The sequence below is a fragment of the Amia ocellicauda genome, chromosome 16 (assembly GCF_036373705.1).
Source record: "Amia ocellicauda isolate fAmiCal2 chromosome 16, fAmiCal2.hap1, whole genome shotgun sequence".
NCBI classification, from domain to species: domain Eukaryota; kingdom Metazoa; phylum Chordata; class Actinopteri; order Amiiformes; family Amiidae; genus Amia; species Amia ocellicauda.
The window spans coordinates 27,614,581-27,633,678 of record NC_089865.1 but is presented as its reverse complement, the minus strand read 5'-3'; the positions used below and the strand labels follow the sequence as shown (position 1 = coordinate 27,633,678).

At 39.4% G+C, this 19,098-nt stretch overlaps 1 protein-coding gene across 3 annotated transcripts; it reads left to right on the top strand.

Annotated features, from left to right (window-relative positions):
• Window positions 1–1,174: 1,174 nt before the first annotated feature.
• On the top strand, window positions 1,175–18,866 carry LOC136711308 (zinc finger protein 436). 3 transcript variants are annotated; one of them, XM_066687472.1, is made up of 2 exons: window positions 1,175–2,224; window positions 15,290–18,866. In XM_066687472.1, exons 1-2 carry the CDS (start codon window positions 2,197–2,199, stop codon window positions 16,999–17,001), a joined length of 1,740 nt encoding a protein of 579 aa, XP_066543569.1. In that variant the 5' UTR covers window positions 1,175–2,196; the 3' UTR covers window positions 17,002–18,866. The 3 variants fall into 3 exon arrangements, 2 of the variants coding, with proteins under 2 accessions (XP_066543569.1, XP_066543568.1); XR_010804722.1 differs by lacking the exons at window positions 1,175–2,224; window positions 15,290–18,866 and adding exons at window positions 3,083–5,936; window positions 9,850–9,972; XM_066687471.1 differs by lacking the exon at window positions 1,175–2,224 and adding an exon at window positions 3,422–5,936.
• Window positions 18,867–19,098: the final 232 nt, after the last annotated feature.

Here is a 19,098-nt window from a genome sequence, read left to right as displayed (position 1 = left end):
CCAATACTGTATAATAAAGTATTTTTTTTAGTTAAAGGTTGTTGTTGTTTTGCTAGTGAGACCACGTTGGTTAGATAAATTGAATTCTCAAAATAAAAAAAATAAAAAATAAGATTTCTGGAGGCAGAGAAAAAGCTTGCTTTAAAAAAATTAAATTAAAATTTTACAGTGGTATATATATAAATCTATAATGCATGTATGTTTTTCTTAAATCTGAGCCATTGGAAACAGACTCCAGCTGTTCTCAGAGCACTTTACTGGGATGGCATTACGTATGGACTCAAATTAGCGCCATAAGTAACAAATTCAAAATAAAAAAAAATATTGTGAACAAAACAAAAAAAAGTTGAGAAAATTGTTTTGTTTTTGATCTCAACATCAATCGAAGCCAAAATGTATAGAATTGTAAACAAAAATAATTATATCAAATGCAAAAAGATTTTTTTGAAAGAAAATAATGTTAAAGCAAGAGCACTGGAGGGCTTAGAGGGGGGCGTAGGTCATTGGTCCACTAGGTTTGAGTGACGGTTTTCTAACCACATCAGTGATAAGGGTGGGTTGGTCTGCGTTGGAATTCACGGTTCTCAAGTGATTCCTGTGTGGGATGGTAATCGATTGTCACGGTTTCAACAGCACCGCTGATTCTAGCAACGCCTTAGAAACATCCTGTGTGTGTTCATAATCCTTCAGTCAAAAGCTGGAAAATCCCCACCGGCTTCTTCAAAATATCCCCCTCATACAGTACTGAAACAAAACACAGGATTCACCTGCTACGTGCAGAGTAAAATGTTTAATATCATGTTCATATTAATTTAACCCTCACGAGCACTTTAATTCAGCTCCTCGGATAAGTGCCAGACTGATGGCACGCACATAATTTAGCCAGAGGCAAATGTTGGGGCATCGTATTCATTATTCATTGTGATGTCCTAGTTTATGTTTAGGTAAGAAATACACACACACACACACAGTCACCTACATAATTACTGGCACCACTGATAAAGATGAGAATAAATGCTGTATGATATAAACTTATGTAATATGCAGAAAACGATTGTCTATAACTTTCATTAAAAACATGCTTTGTTTAGAATTAAATTCCAAAGCCATGTAGTTACACAGACTCAGTTGCATAATGATGACTGTCAGACCAGCTCACCTGCTCACTGATTGGGTTACGAAGAATCGTCACTCAAACCTAGTGCACCAATGGAGAGCCATGACCTACACCTCCGTATAAGCCCCACCCTCACGACAAAACTGCCAAAACTCGTAAACGAAAAAAAAAAAAAAAAAACGAAAGCAAAGAAACTGGCGGTGAAAGCAAAGATCGCAGCATCGCAACCAAACACAGGGGCTACGTTCACGACACTTTTGTGCCGGCTAGATTGCAGACGGGAGTCTGCATGTAACGTCACGGTCTGTGGAGACGGAGCGTGGACAGCTTTGCCTTGGAGCTGCAGACTCCAGCAGAACAAACATGGAGTCGGTGCTGAGAGAAGTCAGTCCTAATCACAGAAGTTAATGCAATCAAAGTTCCCTTCATGCTGCACCAGCTTCACACTTTACAGTGTTATCAGAAAATGGACCATTTAATCATTTCATATCAGATTAGGTAGCTTTGCGATCCGTTAATAATCTTTAATTAATATAAATCTTTATTCCTACTCATTGTTGGGACACTTAAGGGTTAAATTCTCACATACTGATCAAATTAACTGCAACAGATTTTGTTTGTGTGTGTACAATATTATATATACACTGCTTTCGAATCTACATTAAACCTGTGCATTCAGATAAATACACATGTACAATATTTTGTATGTATTATTATGGATTTCCTTACCAGGTGTGCAATTTACAAATTCACATAATACGTGGAAAATAGGTTATAATGTATACGTACACCACTAAACATGCATATTATTTTATTGTTGAACTGTCAATGTTTAAAATATATTATTTCTGTTGTACTTAGCCATATCTAGCATGAAATTAATAAGATCCTTCATGACATGATTCAAGGGTGATTCACACCCCCTGACTAGGTGGCGCTGGCACATGGAGTGAGGTCTGTCTCTGGCTGATACACATGTCTTTGTCACACAGCGCTCCTTTGTTGTTTTGAAGCCGCGGTTGCACCAGCGCAGTACCTCTTGAGAAGCTGCGCGGCTGTGCAGACTTTGCAGCCTGTGGATGCGTCGCATTGTGACGTGTTTTCCGGGTGAGTTCATGCAGTCGGGTAACTTGAACAGTTTCGTCGCAGACTCGGCAAAGTATGCGTGTCGTGAACGCGGCCAGGGACTCCAGTGCTCTCGCTTTATTTCCTTTCAATAGGTTTCCTTGACCTTGAGTTCTGCTCTGCCGGCTATCGACCCCTCGCCCAACCTGACTCTTGTGCTTTGCATCTGGGTCCACAACACCTGACGATCCGCGTCATTACAAAGAGGGAATGGTATTAATGAACAAAATAGGGTCCCCTCAATATGCAAAAATAAATAAAGAAAATACCTGACTGGACAGAATGGTTACAGAACCCCCCGAAATCACACTGTACATAAGCAGCCCATTTTAACCCAATAGCTAAAGTTACTGCTCCACTGTTAATTAGTTGAGATAACCAGAGCTAGCTAGGGTTACCATATCTGAACTTTCAATAAAGAGGACACTCTAGTGGGGATAGTAGCTGGGGGCTGGAGGTGTAAACAACAAACTGTTATGACCTCAAAAAAAAAAGTTACAAGTGTAACATTGAATCCCTGTACCCTTATGTAACATTATATACAGTGCAAATATATATAATAGGTCAAATAAAAAACAGCACTTATTTGTTCAAGACATGGTTGTATGGCAAAAAGGTGCAAAAATGCTTTACCAAGAGCAAAACACATAAAATGGTGTGCAAAACATAACATATAACAACCAATAACATAAACAATAAATAAAATGAACGATTAGTATTCTGTTTTAATATATATATATATATATATATATATATATATATATATATATATATATATATATATATATATATGCATGTTGGTTTTAGTTAATAAATGAATGTATATAAAAATGATTAACTTTGTAGAAACAAAACAAGATTATATTAAAATACATTAGAACACTATAACAAGGTAATATAGTACAAATATAAAACAGTGAAGAAACAGTAACAGTCTTCTTATCATCTACCAACCCCCCAACCCCCATCGTCTGACGTGTGGGGCTGAATTCAGGTTGCTGGTTGTTGGTCACGGGGGAAAGCAAGGGCTTAAAAACAGTCAAAATGAATCAATTAAATACAAAATCCCTAGAACATAGAAAAATATAATCCATATTATTGTCACAGATGGTAAAATGGGTTTTAGCTGATGGTTATTGGTTAATTGGTTTATTTGCTTAATTGCTTAATTGTATTATGCATTAATTAATTTGCTTTGTTCTCCCTGCTGGAAAAGTTTAATGGGCAGGTGTTAGACATGATGGACCTGATTTATTTTAAGGGATACAGGGGGGATATAAGGAGGTGGAAAAGGACAGCAGGGAGACCATTACTGAGGGGAGACTGGAGGAACGCACTATAGCTGCTGTGTGGTGGCTTGAGATGGGGGATAGAGTGGACAGAGCGCAGAGCTGCTTCCCTTGTTTGCTGTAGCTAGTCGACTGGGTGAGGGGGAAGCTCTGTGGGTCCACTGGCTCACTCTGCTGGAGCTCTGGGTTTGTGCTGTACAGATGCCACAGGGGACCTCTGTGTTGCGGGTGTGTGACAGGGGGCCACTATAAGTCCCTGATGCTCCTGATAAAGGCACGCACACTCGAGTGGTTCAGGTGCACATCGTCATGCAATATAATAATAATGAAAAATGGAAACAAAGGAGCGGCAGAGTGAAAACAGAAAGTGATACTCTCCCATGCCTTTGACAACATTTGGCAACATTGTTAAATGCTGGAATAATCAATTATTTTACCCTATTAGAAATAGTCAATTCTAAGACAGTTCGGGATTTACATATCGCTCAATTAGGGTCAGGAAATGGGAGGTGTGGCTGTTACATGAATCACATGTGCTGTGTGATCGCTCTAATGCAATTTAACAAGCATCCAGATAACGATTTACCTAAAGTTTATTTACCTAGAGCTTGCTAGATGGTACATGAAAATCATTACTTTTGTTTTATTATAGAAACAAACCTTTTTGACAATCTCCATCACACTGTCCTCCACTGACACCTGCTACCGAGCCACAACCTCAAATTGACCTTAGATATTTTCATATCAAAAAGCAGGTGGGGTCTCCAGTGATTCATTTAACTGCTTCATAGATCAAATAAATCAATTTGGAGCTGAAACGATAGAATAAGCACACCCTCACACTTGTCTCCCAACCTTCCTGCCAGCACTCCTTCTTCCCACAAATTCACAGCATGCAAAGAGAGAGAGAGAGAGAGAACACACTGTGTTGTAACCCCCCTGTCTCTTGTCTCACTCTCCCACTGTCTCCATCTCTACAATTTGCACTGTAAATCCACTTCTTCATTATCTCTCACTGTCTCACTCCAGTCCCCATAGTCATTCATAAAACTCCTGTCTCCTACTTCAGTCCCCTAATTATGTGTCTTACTGAGAGCTACAATACCAGCCCTGGTCCTAGACAGCAATAGTACAGTACAGTAGATCAAAACATATTCTCAAAACATTTAACTGCCTCTAGTTTGACACTGCCAGTGGAAGAAGGGAATGAATCAGACTTCATAAATCAATGTATTGTTGTCTGTAAGAGTTGCCTACAAGATTAGAGTAGTGAGATTTTACCAAATTAAAGTGTACCTTGTTTATCTGATTTATATTTTAACAATAGTATGTTACACTTATATTTTATTCAGCATGTCATTACTAATAATTTAATAATAATTAAAGATAATTTATTCCACAAATATGATTCCAAATAAGGACTTTTCCGTCTCGAACTATAAATGATAACACCTATTTTCCCTACGGTCTCATAACCTTCACAGAATCTGGGAATCCTCATTATCTCTTTCAATTGGTTTTCTATATTATTTTATTACCACCCATACAATATGCCATTCTAATGAAAACGTACACCCGCAGACTAGGTGGCAGTAGCGCTTGGAGTAAGGATCGTGTGCAGTTGACTACACTCCTCTTTGTTAGCTAGCGATCTTTTATTGCTGTGAAGACGGGTCTGATCCTGCGCAGTGCCCCCTGAGAACCTGCGCAGATGTGCAGAAATGTAAGCCAAAGTTCGCGTTGGTGCTGCGCAGTTTTCCGCAGATCTGCGCTGCTCCACCAATTGGATCAGTGGAATTGTGTAGATCTGTGCAGACCTGCAGAAATCTACGCGGCAAGAACGCAACCAAAGTCTGCGTGACCTTCTGACGTTTCTTCCGACTCAGTTCAAACAGATGTCGAATTTGAACTGGTTTACTACTTGCCAAAGGAAAGTCTGTGTGTAGTGAACGCAGCCATTATTGGCGCAGCACTGCAGCTGTAGAACAAGAAACAAGAAGAGCTTGCACTGCTTTACATAGCAACGGAATGGAATCGGTCATTTTGTTTTTGTAAGAGAATGCATCACGTCAGATTTTTTGGAAACTTTGCAGTCTCAGTTCACCAGCATCATGGAAACTGGCCATAGCGACTCTGAATGAAATCACACGTTTGGTCCGAATCTGTGGTCGCCTTTCAAACTAAACTGGCCTCCCTCTTTGAGTTTTTAGTGTGTGAGATTACAAAGCTTATCGAGACGAGCTTTGATTTTCATTTGGAAGTATCCCCAAACAAGAAAGGGAGATTAAACCCGAAGCCGAGTGATCGAGCAGATCGTGTGGAAACAATGGAGTCTTTAAACAGTCCTTCTGTAATCCAGGATTCCTATCAGACCACAGCGAGAGAACTGGGGAGAGGAGATGCTGGTAAGTTAGTTAGATCATTATTCTTATTATTATCATTATTATTGTGGTAATTAAGTTATGCAATGTATATTTACAGTTAATAATTTTCACAACTCGTGAGCTGCAGTTTCAAACATATTGACACCTCTATCTGAATTAAAACAATGTACGTGGATTGTATGCAGGTGTTAATGACGAATCCGGCACACCAATGGATATCTTGCATCCCGTAGCATCACTTTGATTTTGTACATGCGCAGACCGCTCTATTTCAGCAAGTATACTGAAATATGTGGCACCCCATGTCGTCTCAAGGGGTGGGGGCAAATATGTCAGTGTACTTCTTGCAATATCTGGCATCCCCCCCCCAAAAAAAAAAAAAAAGATACCAAATGTTTCAGTATCCATGAAATATTTCTATGGTCCCACAGCTTGCAGTGCTGGCGTCACAAGCAGCAGATTGAAGAACGCTTTTCTGCGCAGATCATGTACAAATCGATGTGATTGGATGATTCGATTTTGTATTATTCTAAAGTTATTATTAAAACAATTGGAATTGCCAGGCATTTAAGTTACAGATTTATTGTGCAGCATAGATTTACATTATATTTCTTTAAATAATTGAATTATTTAATAAAGCATTGACAATGGCTCGCATGAGAAAGGTGCCATGAAATGTCCCTGTCAGGACTATCCCTGCCAGGACTCAAACATCAGTTCATTCTGATTGGCCGTGAGGAATTGAATTACGATTGGCTCTCATTCCCGCCCTGCTATTGGCTGCTGAATCACCTTCTGTTTTGAATGTTTTTGACGGATTCTGCTACATCATTAGACTGCTAGCGAGTAGACAAAGATTATAAACGGCCTTTTAGACAAAAGTAGTTAAATATATACATTTGTAATCATGCTAAAATCACTAGCATGATTACACACACCAACATACACTTTGTATATTATCCTTCGTTAAACTACATCGAATATTACTGCTTTAATACTAAAAACCCATGTGTCATCTAAGTCGGTAAAGTTAAATTTAGAAACATAAGACAGTTTATAAACGAGAGGCCATTGGACCCTGTTTTCTCATTGGTGTCCACCAATAACCTAATGATACGAGGATCAAATAAATTAAAGAGAGTGCATTTGTTTTACGAGTTGGACCAAATAAACAGATTACAGAAACACAAACATATAACAGTATCCCTGCCAGGACAAGGTGGGTTAACGCATAAATAGTTACATATAAACGTGTGTGTAAATATTTGATTATACAATACAAAATGTACAAGACCTATCTAGCTAGCTAATTTATACAGTCCAAACGATTGGCTTTTCCTCTCCAAACCACACTCAGACTGCCGCTCTGCGTTCGAGTTACAGCGAATACAAACTAAATAGCAATAGCTGGTTGCTATTTGATCGCGTCATCAAAAACATAATTGTTCAGCCGAACACCGAAAGTGCTTTTATTTTTCTATTTTCGGTTGACGAACATTCGGTGCATCCCTAGTTTTAACGCAGTACTATTCGATGTAGTTTAGTGAAGGATAATATATAAAGTGTTGTTTGTGTGCGTAATCGTGTTAGTGATAATCTTCGTCTACCTGCTAGCAGTCTAGTGCCCCGTTTCCACTGGCGGACGCGTCCGTGTTTTGTGGCCGGTTAACTATCTGGTGCTGGACGTGTCCGTAAGCGTCCGTCCCCACTGAGGACATGATTCGCTTTCAGGAGCGGTTTTATTAGCAGCATGGAGTGAAATCCACGTACAGAAACAATGGCTGTTACAATTAATATCCGATTGTATTAAAAACTTGGATTTCACAGGACCGGTGCAGTGCCTGACTAGTTAAAAATAAACTGAAGGATAATAATAATCAGATCGGTAGCAGCCGATTTTATTAATATTTTATGAACAGCTGGACGGTGTATCAGGCTGTGTTTTTGAATGGTGTGCAGGACAATCCGCATGGAGACAATCAGTATGAAGGCGAACACGATTTAGTTAATGTGCCCATTTACAAGTTAAATTAATGAATAAATAAATACAGCAGATCTGGGTTTCCGTCTAAAACATTAAGGACTGGTTTAATAAATGCGTCCATAAACGCCATGACTGAGACGTGCACACGTTATTTAATTATAACCTGCTATAATGTATCTGGATGATTAATGAAACGTGTGTATTTTGTTTCAACTGTAACTTGCCCTGGTTAAGGATGTCTGATAAATAAATTATAAATAATACGGCAAAAAGTATCGTTTGCAGTTACAAATCTGTAGTAAGGGTAATACATTAAGCGAGTCACGCTGTTCCGTTTAAAATACATATATACTAGCACAAATGATGACGATAATAATAACAACACACATTTGCTATTTAGTATTATTGTTTCACATGGAACCGTATTCTTATGTGAACATGCTTGTCTGAATATAATGTCTCTACACGTTTAGCTCTTCCTGATATCTCTTAACAGAAACGTGTATTTATTACGCTGTCTTCAATCATGTAAAGCAGAAAGAATAAAACACACAAAAGTCCTCTCCACGTCAGGCTGTATCGCTCGTAGTGTTGATCTCTGTCTCTGTTTTTAAAACGAAACAAACCAAACCCACAGTCGCTGCTCCTCCATCAGAGGGACGGATTTACAGCGGCCTGGTTTTGCAAAAAAAGCTCTGGGACGCGTCCGGCAGGGCATGGCACGACACGACGCTTAAGCCAGTGGAGCCGAGGCATAATGATGTAGCAGAATCCACCAGACACATTTTAAACAGAAGGTGATTCAAATAGCCAATAGCAGGGCGGGAATGAGAGCCAATCGTAATTCATTTCCCCACGGCCAATCAGAATGAACTTATGTTTGAGTCCTGGCCGGGACATTTCATGGGAGCTTGACAATGCTAAAGCGTCGATCTTGAATTATATTTGTATGGTGTTGACAATGCTGTTCACGGCTTCATTGTGTGATGATAAGTTGTCGTTCACATCCGCTTAACACACCCCTCCTGACCCATGCATCATCTCTTTGTCTCACAGCCACAGCTAGTCTGCGTCCCAAAACGCACACTTGCTCACTACACCCTTCGACAAGTGTACACTTTGCGAGTGAGCGAGGGTGTAGTATAGAGGGTGATCAGTGCCAAAATTAAGATGAACGTGAAGATGATTATTAACATGAAGATGCAGACTGTCCGCTTTTACAGTGTTGCCATAGAAACTGGTCGGAAGTCAGACATTCAGAGCAATAGTGGACAGACGTGTTTCAATGGAAGTTGAAGTTAATAGTTTACATTAGGGCTGCCCCCTGAAAGTCGGCGAGTCGAATCATCAGTCGGAGACCCCTCAGTTTACAGAGATTCTTCAAGTCGAGCAGTCGTTTTTTTTTTTTGGCCAGTCAAATCAAAAGTTATTGGAGTATTACAATAATTGTAGACTTAGGCTTATATTTTATATTCTAGCAGGGCAAGCTGGCGCGCTTGCACCAAAAAGAATCTGCATGACAACAGCCTGGTGGTTGGCGTTTTCTGCAGCTGACAGTGCCGGTGCCGGTGACAAACTGAGCTACTTGTCAGAATGAGCTTCCTAACGAAAGGAATTAACAATTTCAAAACACGCCCATAAATCTGGGCTACCTGCGGGTAGCTCATCTTTATTGGGCAGGTCAATTTGTCAGGTTAATCTGACCATTTGAGCTGCCTTTCAGGATGTGCTGCTTTCTGAAATTGCGCCTGCGTAGTGACCCCATACACGCTGTTAAATCCGAGCTACTATTGACGGCAAGTTTTCAATATGCCACAGACTTCCATATAGAACATAATTAACTTTTGAATATCCTTAAAGTATTTCCTTCTTTAATCACTTTAGAATTTCAGATATTTGGCTGATTTGCTGTGGATAGGAACATAACTTGCATTTGCTTTTAATTTACAGAAATCGATGGACTGAAGACATCAGATCTAACATATATATGTGTGTGAAATGTGCACTAAATAAAAATAAAAGCTAGATTCAGCTTGATGACTTGTCACCTCAGTAGACTGTGTTCTGTGTTGTTTAAGATAATTTTAACCTATAATTATGTACAGTTAAAATTATTTTGCCCATAGTATTTTATAGTGACCAATTAGCTATTTATGAATAGATGACAGGATGAGCTACCTTGGTTTTGAAGGGGTTAAAATACATTATGAGTGTTGAAAAGCAGAGGGCAGCCCATTCTGATAGGTCCTTTCTGTCTGACAGGATGACAGGAAGCTCAGTTTGTCAGAACACCGGCGCTCTTCTGACAGCCCAGCTGGGAGCGCTTGAGAGCTTTGGAGGCTCAACGCTGTTTCAGCTCAGGCGCTTTGGTTGCTATGAATCGGAATATCCGCGGAAGTAATGTGTTGAAGCACCTGATGTCGCAGATAGTTTGTGTTTGCTAACAAATACTGAATGTAAAAATGTTGGCACAAGGTAGAGTAATTGCTCTGGCCCTTGCTCTGGATGAAGGGAAGGCTGAAGCACGTAGAGTTAGAGGACGGACGGTCGGTGTGGTAGTTGTCCCGCCCCTCCTCCACTGGATAAAAAGTGACGGTGACGAGCGCTGTGTTTTACCCAAAGTTGAACATTTTTCAACTCGGCGAACAGAAAAAAATGCCAAGCGCTCAGCACTCGGCGTGGAATAGACTCTCAGTGCCTCCTCACGCTGCTGGCTTTTTAAATCCGTGGCGCTCCCTTTGCAAATAATTGAAAAAATACACTGGCCTCAGGAAAAAACGCTTTGGTGGACACACGGCCTAATTAATGAGAGAAGCTGAAACCTGAGGTGGTGGAATTGTTGGTAAAGGCTGTGTCTCAGAAGAAGTCCTAAAGTATGGCGGCATTACGATTTATTTATTAGTTGTTTAAAGATAAATAAAGAAGTAGGCCTATCCTGTTGTAAGAAGAGATGTCAGTCGGGCAATGTCGTGAACGGTCATTTGTTTACTCATTTACACGTTGTTTTTAATGTTTACAGTGAAATAAAACATTTTGGTTAGCTTACGAATAGTCTCTGTATTGAACAGACAAATCCGATTCGACTGACAAAATTTGGAGTCGGGTACAGCCCTAGTTTACATATTGTATTTTGTTAGTTTTCATTCTGTAGATAGAGAAGTGTTGAATTAAGTCCTACCTTTTACTCTATTGCATTTATTTTAGGCTTCATATAATGTATTGTGAAGCTATAGAATACATATACAGATATAGGTAGGCTATATATATATATATATATATATATATATATATATATATATATATACACTCACCTAAAGGATTATTAGGAACACCTGTTCAGTTTCTCATTAATGCAATTATCTAACCAACCAATCACATGGCAGTTGCTTCAATGCATTTAGGGGTGTGGTCCTGGTCAAGACAATCTCCTGAACTCCAAACTGAATGTCTGAATGGGAAAGAAAGGTGATTTAAGCAATTTTGAGCGTGGCATGGTTGTTGGTGCCAGACGGGCCGGTCTGAGTATTTCACAATCTGCTCAGTTACTGGGATTTTCACGCACAACCATTTCTAGGGTTTACAAAGAATGGTGTGAAAAGGGAAAAACATCCAGTATGCGGCAGTCCTGTGGGGGCGAAAATGCCTTGTTGATGCTAGAGGTCAGAGGAGAATGGGCCGACTGATTCAAGCTGATAGAAGAGCAACTTTGACTGAAATAACCACTCGTTACAACCGAGGTATGCAGCAAAGCATTTGTGAAGCCACAACACGTACAACCTTGAGGCGGATGGGCTACAACAGCAGAAGACCCCACCGGGTACCACTCATCTCCACTACAAATAGGAAAAAGAGGCTACAATTTGCACAAGCTCACCAAAATTGGGCAGTTGAAGACTGGAAAAATGTTGCCTGGTCTGATGAGTCTCGATTTCTGTTGAGACCTTCAGATGGTAGAGTCAGAATTTGGCGTAAACAGAATGAGAACATGGATCCATCATGCCTTGTTACCACTGTGCAGGCTGGTGGTGGTGGTGTAATGGTGTGGGGGATGTTTTCTTGGCACACTTTAGGCCCCTTAGTGCCAATTGGGCATCGTTTAAATGCCACGGCCTACCTGAGCATTGTTTCTGACCATGTCCATCCCTTTATGACCACCATGTACCCATCCTCTGATGGCTACTTCCAGCAGGATAATGCACCATGTCACAAAGGTCGAATCATTTCAAATTGGTTTCTTGAACATGACAATGAGTTCACTGTACTAAACTGGCCCCCACAGTCACCAGATCTCAACCCAATAGAGCATCTTTGGGATGTGGTGGAACGGGAGCTTCGTGCCCTGGATGTGCATCCCACAAATCTCCATCAACTGCAAGATGCTATCCTATCAATATGGGCCAACATTTCTAAAGAATGCTTTCAGCACCTTGTTGAATCAATGCCACGTAGAATTAAGGCAGTTCTGAAGGCGAAAGGGGGTCAAACACAGTATTAGTATGGTGTTCCTAATAATCCTTTAGGTGAGTGTATACTGATATAGATAGAATGAGAGAAAGAAAAAACAGCGGGTAAACAATCCTGGAAATAAATACATGTCCATGGTCTTAAACACCATAATGAAATATATCAGAAAAAAACAGGTTTATGAATATGCTACCATTAACAAAACAGTGTTTAGATGTTACATGGAAAGAACGCTGAACAATACGTGTATTGTTTCCAGTCGGGTGATGACGTGTGCTGCCCCGTTTATCACCATCTCAAAGCACACAGTGCAGTCAAACAAAATAACACATTTTTCAAAAACAATGTTTATTGTTAAGAAAGGTGTTTACATGAAGTGGATTTTCAAGAGGTCTTGCAACACGTCAGTTATCTTTTTTACATTTATTTCAGTCAATCGCCCACATAATTGAAATTAAATAAAGCACAAACCTTTCATTCGAAACAGTGCTATAACTCTTAGTATAAATTATATCCTTGTCTGTTTTTTATTAAAACTGTGGAATATTTAATTTTAAATCATCCAGGCCATCTGGTGTTTCAAAGCTCAGAGTAAAGTAAAAGTGACAAAACCAATCTTTATTAGTAGGTTACACATGTTTAATACAGGGGTGACTAATAACGTTAAACCGTCATTCAGAACATGTGTGGGTGTTTTGTTTTTTTTAATAATATTTTGAACAGAGCTAGACTGGCCTGATTTATTCTCACGCAGTGCAGATTCTACACTTTACAAATTCACAAAGTAATCATGCAACACGTGCTGTAAAATGTTATAGATTCATGTAGATTTACCACAGCCGGGATTATAGTGGTGCATTTAATATCTGCTAGACGGGGACATTTCTTCTCTTACTGTCACGTTTCGATTCTACTTACCGGTACAGCATGTGTTAATACTAAATAATAATAATAATAATAATAAACTGTTGTACCACTTCACCATCTAATGCAACTTTCTGCATCTGTTTGCATTGCGTTCCAATTTATTAAAATGCAAACAAACTTTATTATTATTTAATTTTATATAAACTATATCCGTCTAAATTAGCGGGGGTGGGGGTGCCTGCAGATCGAGTTCAGCCCGGCGACCAGAGCGGGGCGCAACGTGTGCACTTGCGCATTAAAGTATCTTTTGGTTATGTTGGTTATTCTGTGTCAGTTCACTCTCCTCCTTGTCTGTCTGTGTTTCTGATGCACAATTCTTGCTGCATCCGACACGTGTGGAAGAACCGGGAAGAACGCATACCGTCCTAATGACGAAAAACATTGCCATAAAGAGTGGGATTTGCGACACCACTATATAAACGATAAAGCATAATATGAAATGATAGACGTTTTTCTATCATCATACGAGATCGTCATATCACACAGCCCTAGTGTGTACATTATTTGGTTTCAAGACAACTGACCCAGAACAGGAAAAGTAATTCAATGGCCATATCGCCCAGCCCTACCTGGAGGGTGTTCTTTATTTGGCCAACTGTTGTGAAGGATTTTTTTCTTCACCAGGGAAAGAATTCTTCTGTCATCCACCACAGTTGTTTTCCATGGTCTTCTGGGCCTTTTGGTGTTCCTGAGCTCACCAGTGTGTTCTTTTTTTTTAAGAATGTATCAAATAGTTGATTGGCCACACCTAATGTTTTTGCTATCTTTCTGATTGGTTTGTTTTGATTTCTAAGGCATAACTGAAGGCAAAACGCCCCAAGAACAAGCAGAAACTAAAGACAGCTGCAGTACAGGCCTGGCAGAGCATCTCCAGGGAAGAAACCCAACATCTGGTGATGTCTATGGGTTACAGACTTCAGGCAGTCATTGACTGCAAAGGATTTGCAACCAAATATTGAAACTCACAATTTTATTCATGATTATGTTAGTTTGTCCAATTACTTTTAAGACCCTAAAATTGGGTGGACCACATGGGTGTAATTCCTACACTGTTCACCCATTTTCGATGTAACTACCCCCAAATTAAAGATGAAAGTCTACAGTTAAAGAACATCTTGATTGCTTTCTTTCAAATCTATTGTGGTGGCATACAGAGCCAAAATGATGAAAATTGTGTCCATGTCCAAATATTTATGGACCTAACTAAGTCTACTTACAACCATATATAACAACAGAGACAGTTCCACACTTCCCATTGTGGACTGTCCATCTACATTGGTGTAGAGGGCTTAATGCTGTACTGTGCTGGAGCTGCTGCAGTGTGGAGTGCTCGGTTCAAATCCCGGGTGGGGAGCTCCGACCTGCATCAGCTACACTAGCAGTATTTGCTTGGTGCTAATGGGGCTGGAATGCATTTAAATGTTAATTCAAATGACAATTCATTTTGACTTTGATTTTTGCTTATGCAAACATGATTTTGACTACCAAGACTAAATCCAAATACAAAAGTTACTTATTTTACAAAATACATTTTAAATACCATACAGCAAACATTAAGTGGTTGATTTAGTTCAGAGCATTGCAATTGCTAGAGGTATGGTGAGCAGGTCTTGTCTTGTTTTATGGGTGTCACACAGGAAAATATAGCTTTACAAATTATTGAAAAGTATTTCAAATATATTTGAAATAATGAATGTCGTATAATTATTTAAGTATAAGTATTATGGCAAGTATGACTGGATAGCAGGTTCACCAAACTACCCAAGGAGTAGCCAGGTGCTGCCAATTTAGCACTTTATTTAATTTGATCAGAATTGTGCTTTAGACAATCATTCCCTTCTGAGCAGATGTTTAATGTTTAATATTTAGTAGCAAATTCACTTGGCAAATTATAGTATGGCCTTTAGACTTTTGGAATTGGCACCTCTGGTTTGACACCATTGACCCTCACTATTGAATTAGTGGAGCTGCTAACAGTATTTCCTTCCATCTTCCCCAGGAGCTGTCGATCTCTGTGAAGTTGGGGAAGGAAGCCATTTTCAGCAGCAGCACTGCAAAGAGGAGTGGAGCTCCAGTCTGAGACAGCATACACAGCACAGTGCTTTTGAAAGCAATGGCAATGGGCAGCACAGGAGTGAACAAAGTGTGGAGGAGCTCAGTGGATTGGGGTCTGTGCACATGGCAGAGCCAGGACCAGAGCATGTAACACAAAGGCACATTCCAGCAGGATCTGAGCACAGCAGAGAAACAATCAATAATCAGTATCCAGAGAACTTTGCAGAAAATGTTGATGAAATTGGATCTATCATTAAAGTGGAGCACACAGAGGTAGAGCTGAGTGAACTGGATACCTTTAATGTTTCAAAGCAGCACACTGACCCACAGACTGTTCACATGAAACACCGGTATTCCGATTTGAGGCTGCATGGACCTCTTATAGGAACTTACCATTTTGATACACATGATATTCTTTTGAATTGTGTCACTCATAAGACAGAGACTGAGCTACAGTCTATTAAAGATGAGAACACAGACACTGAGCTAGATTCCTCCCACCTGGAACAAGACAGGCAGGATTTGGGAAGTAGAGGGCAACAACAAGAACCAAAGATTCCTCTTCAGAAGGAAATGAGGCCTTGCTTAGTGAGAGTGGAGAGACTATCATTACAACACAGAAATGAAACATTTAGCACTTGCAACCCAGTGATAGTGACCAGAAACACAGCAGAGTTCACTGGAAACCCTGTGGGCTGTAATTACTGTGCACAGTGTGGAAAAGACTTCCGTACAGCTTGGCATCTTAAAATACACCAGCGCATACACACAGGAGAGAGACCATACTTTTGTGATCAATGTGGTAAAAGCTTTCGTTGGTCAGACACCCTTAAATCTCACCAGAAAATTCACACAGGTGAAAGACCCTACAGCTGTGATCAGTGTGGGAAGAGTTTCATTATAGCAGGTCACCTGAAAGTTCATTACAGAATTCACACAGGAGAGAAGCCATATAAATGTGGTCAATGTGGGAAGAGTTTTATTAAATCATCCCTCCTAAAGTCACACCTGCGCATCCACACAGGAGAGAAACCATACAGCTGTGTACAGTGTGGGAAGAGTTTCAATCAGTCTGCCCATCTTTATTCACACCAGAAAATTCACACAGGAGAAAGACCTCACAGTTGTGATCAGTGTGGGAAGGGTTTTATTTCATTAGATCACATGAAAGTTCATTATAGAATTCACACAGGAGAGAAGCCATATAACTGTGGTCAATGTGGGAAATGTTTTATTAACTCATCCCTCCTTAAATCACACCTGCGCATCCACACAGGAGAGAAACCGTACACCTGTGCACAGTGTGGGAAGAGTTTCAATCAGTCTGCACATCTTAATTCACACCAGAGAATTCACACAGGAGAAAGACCCTACAGCTGTGATCAGTGTGGCAAGGGTTTCATTACATCGGGAAACCTGAAAGCTCATTACCGAATACACACAGGAGAGAAGCCATATAACTGCAGTCAGTGTGAGAAGAGTTTCCTTAGTTCATCGTTGCTTAATAAGCACCTGCGCATCCACACAGGAGAGAGACCATACTGCTGTGCTCAGTGTGGGAAAAGATTCCGCCATTCAGGGAACCTTACAATACACCAGACAATCCACACCCGAGAAACGTACAGCTGTGTTCAGAAGTGTTCTGTGGTATCTTAGTATATCAGTTGTAACATCATGTCAATAATATTACAGAATTTCTCTTTTGAAAGAGCATAAATTAAATTATATAAGGACCTGAAACCTAATTCCTCTTCCTGTCTCTGACTTGGCCCTCAGAGTGGAGTCAGGCTGTGATGCCTAGGCTGCCTAGTTTGCTGAAAGCTGCCTAGTTTTCCATGATAAATAAAGAAAATTCTCTGATCTCTAAATGAGAGAATCTGTGTTTTTCCATGATTTAAATGTTACAATTAAGTATTCATAACCATAATATACACAAACACTATGTTTGGAGTTCAATAATGTGTTTTTATTCAAACATTTACCATTTTTATCAAGGTCAAATAAAAAATAAAAAAGGCTATATAATTGTCCTTGATTTAGTCAACATTATCATCAACATTGTGGATTCTATGGAAGTGAAGTGGCAGCATTCCAGGCACGTTTAGTCTTTTAGACATTAGCCCTGAACACAGAATAGAACCCCATGTTTATTTATGGCTTTATGTAGACACTGACCACAAGAAGGCAATGTTGCGTACAATGCAGGACTCAGTGCTAAGCCAAACATTCCAAATACAGGCGCATTCCGATTTACGACAGGGTTCCATTCCTATGACCTGTCGTAAGTCGGACATTTTTTAATACTAAATGTTAAAAGTTGTTACCATAACTTAGACTATATTTAAATTCATATACTGTACAGTATATAATGCATAAACAGGGTAATGCAGAAGAATTCAAATTAAATCAATAAAATACAAACAAGGTAATAAAGGTAAGGATCTCACCCAGACATCGCTATGTGATGCTTATACATCGAAAATTGCTGATACTAACACATAAGGCAGAGATGCTAGGTAAAAAATAATAATACTCTGTATCCTGATGCTGGCTTGTACATGTGAAGGGGCATTTTTGGAGGAAGGAAAACCTGAAACGAATTGGTGTAGTGAGATGATTCTGGAGATGATTCGGTACTAGTTCAGAATGTGTCTAAACATTTATCAACACGGTTCATAGATCTAAAGAAAAATTAAATTCTCTGCCAAACCAAAACTTTATTTTTTTCCCATGGCGAATGGATTTCTAGGAACCTCATATATCAATTAGTACCAACTTATGTCATTAAGGTGAGAGCCTGTGCTCAACACAAAGCAGTCCAGGACACCTCAACATCAACAGCATGGGTATGTACAGAATGAGCAGAGAGGTTGGTTGTTTTAACATTTCATGTCTTGAGCTCCCTTAAGACAATATGAACTTACAGTATAGAGAACATGATCCATGATGATCGAAACAACTTACAAGTAATGATTGTATCTGTATATTGAAAACAAAATTCTAAGTGCTTCTGAAATTGTACAGGTTTGTAAATGTACATCAACATTCATCATTTTAAAACATTGCTTTGTGAATTTGTAAAGTGTAGAATCTGCACTGCGTGAGAATAAATCAGGCCAGTCTAGCTCTGTTCAAAATATTATTTAAAAAAACAAAACACCCACACATGTTCTGAATGACGGTTTAACGCTATTAGTCACCCCAGTATTAAACATGTGTAACCTACTAATAAAGATTGGTTTTGTCACTTTTACTTTACTCTGAGCTTTGAAACACCAGATGGCCTGGATGATTTAAAATTAAATATTCCACAGTTTTAATAAAAAACAGACAAGGATATAATTTATACTAAGAGTTATAGCACTGTTTCGAATGAAAGGTTTGTGCTTTATTTAATTTCAATTATGTGGGCGATTGACTGAAATAAATGTAAAAAAGATAACTGACGTGTTGCTAGACCTCTTGAAAATCCACTTCATGTAAACACCTTTCTTAACAATAAACATTGTTTTTGAAAAATGTGTTATTTTGTTTGACTGCACTGTGTGCTTTGAGATGGTGATAAACGGGGCAGCACACGTCATCACCCGACTGGAAACAATACACGTATTGTTCAGCGTTCTTTCCATGTAACATCTAAACACTTTTGTTAATGGTAGCATATTCATAAACCTGTTTTTTTCTGATATATTTCATTATGGTGTTTAAGACCATGGACATGTATTTATTTCCAGGATTGTTTACCCGCTGTTT

What these genes read in the sequence shown, in the direction of transcription:
- LOC136711308 (XM_066687471.1), top strand. Translation starts at nt 5,669, where the DNA reads ATGAAATCACACGTTTGGTCCGAATCTGTGGTCGCCTTTCAAACTAAA. An exon ending in ACTGGGGAGAGGAGATGCTG is followed by an intron (nt 5,937 to 15,289) that starts GTAAGTTAGTTA and finishes CATCTTCCCCAG; the next exon opens with GAGCTGTCGATCTCTGTGAA.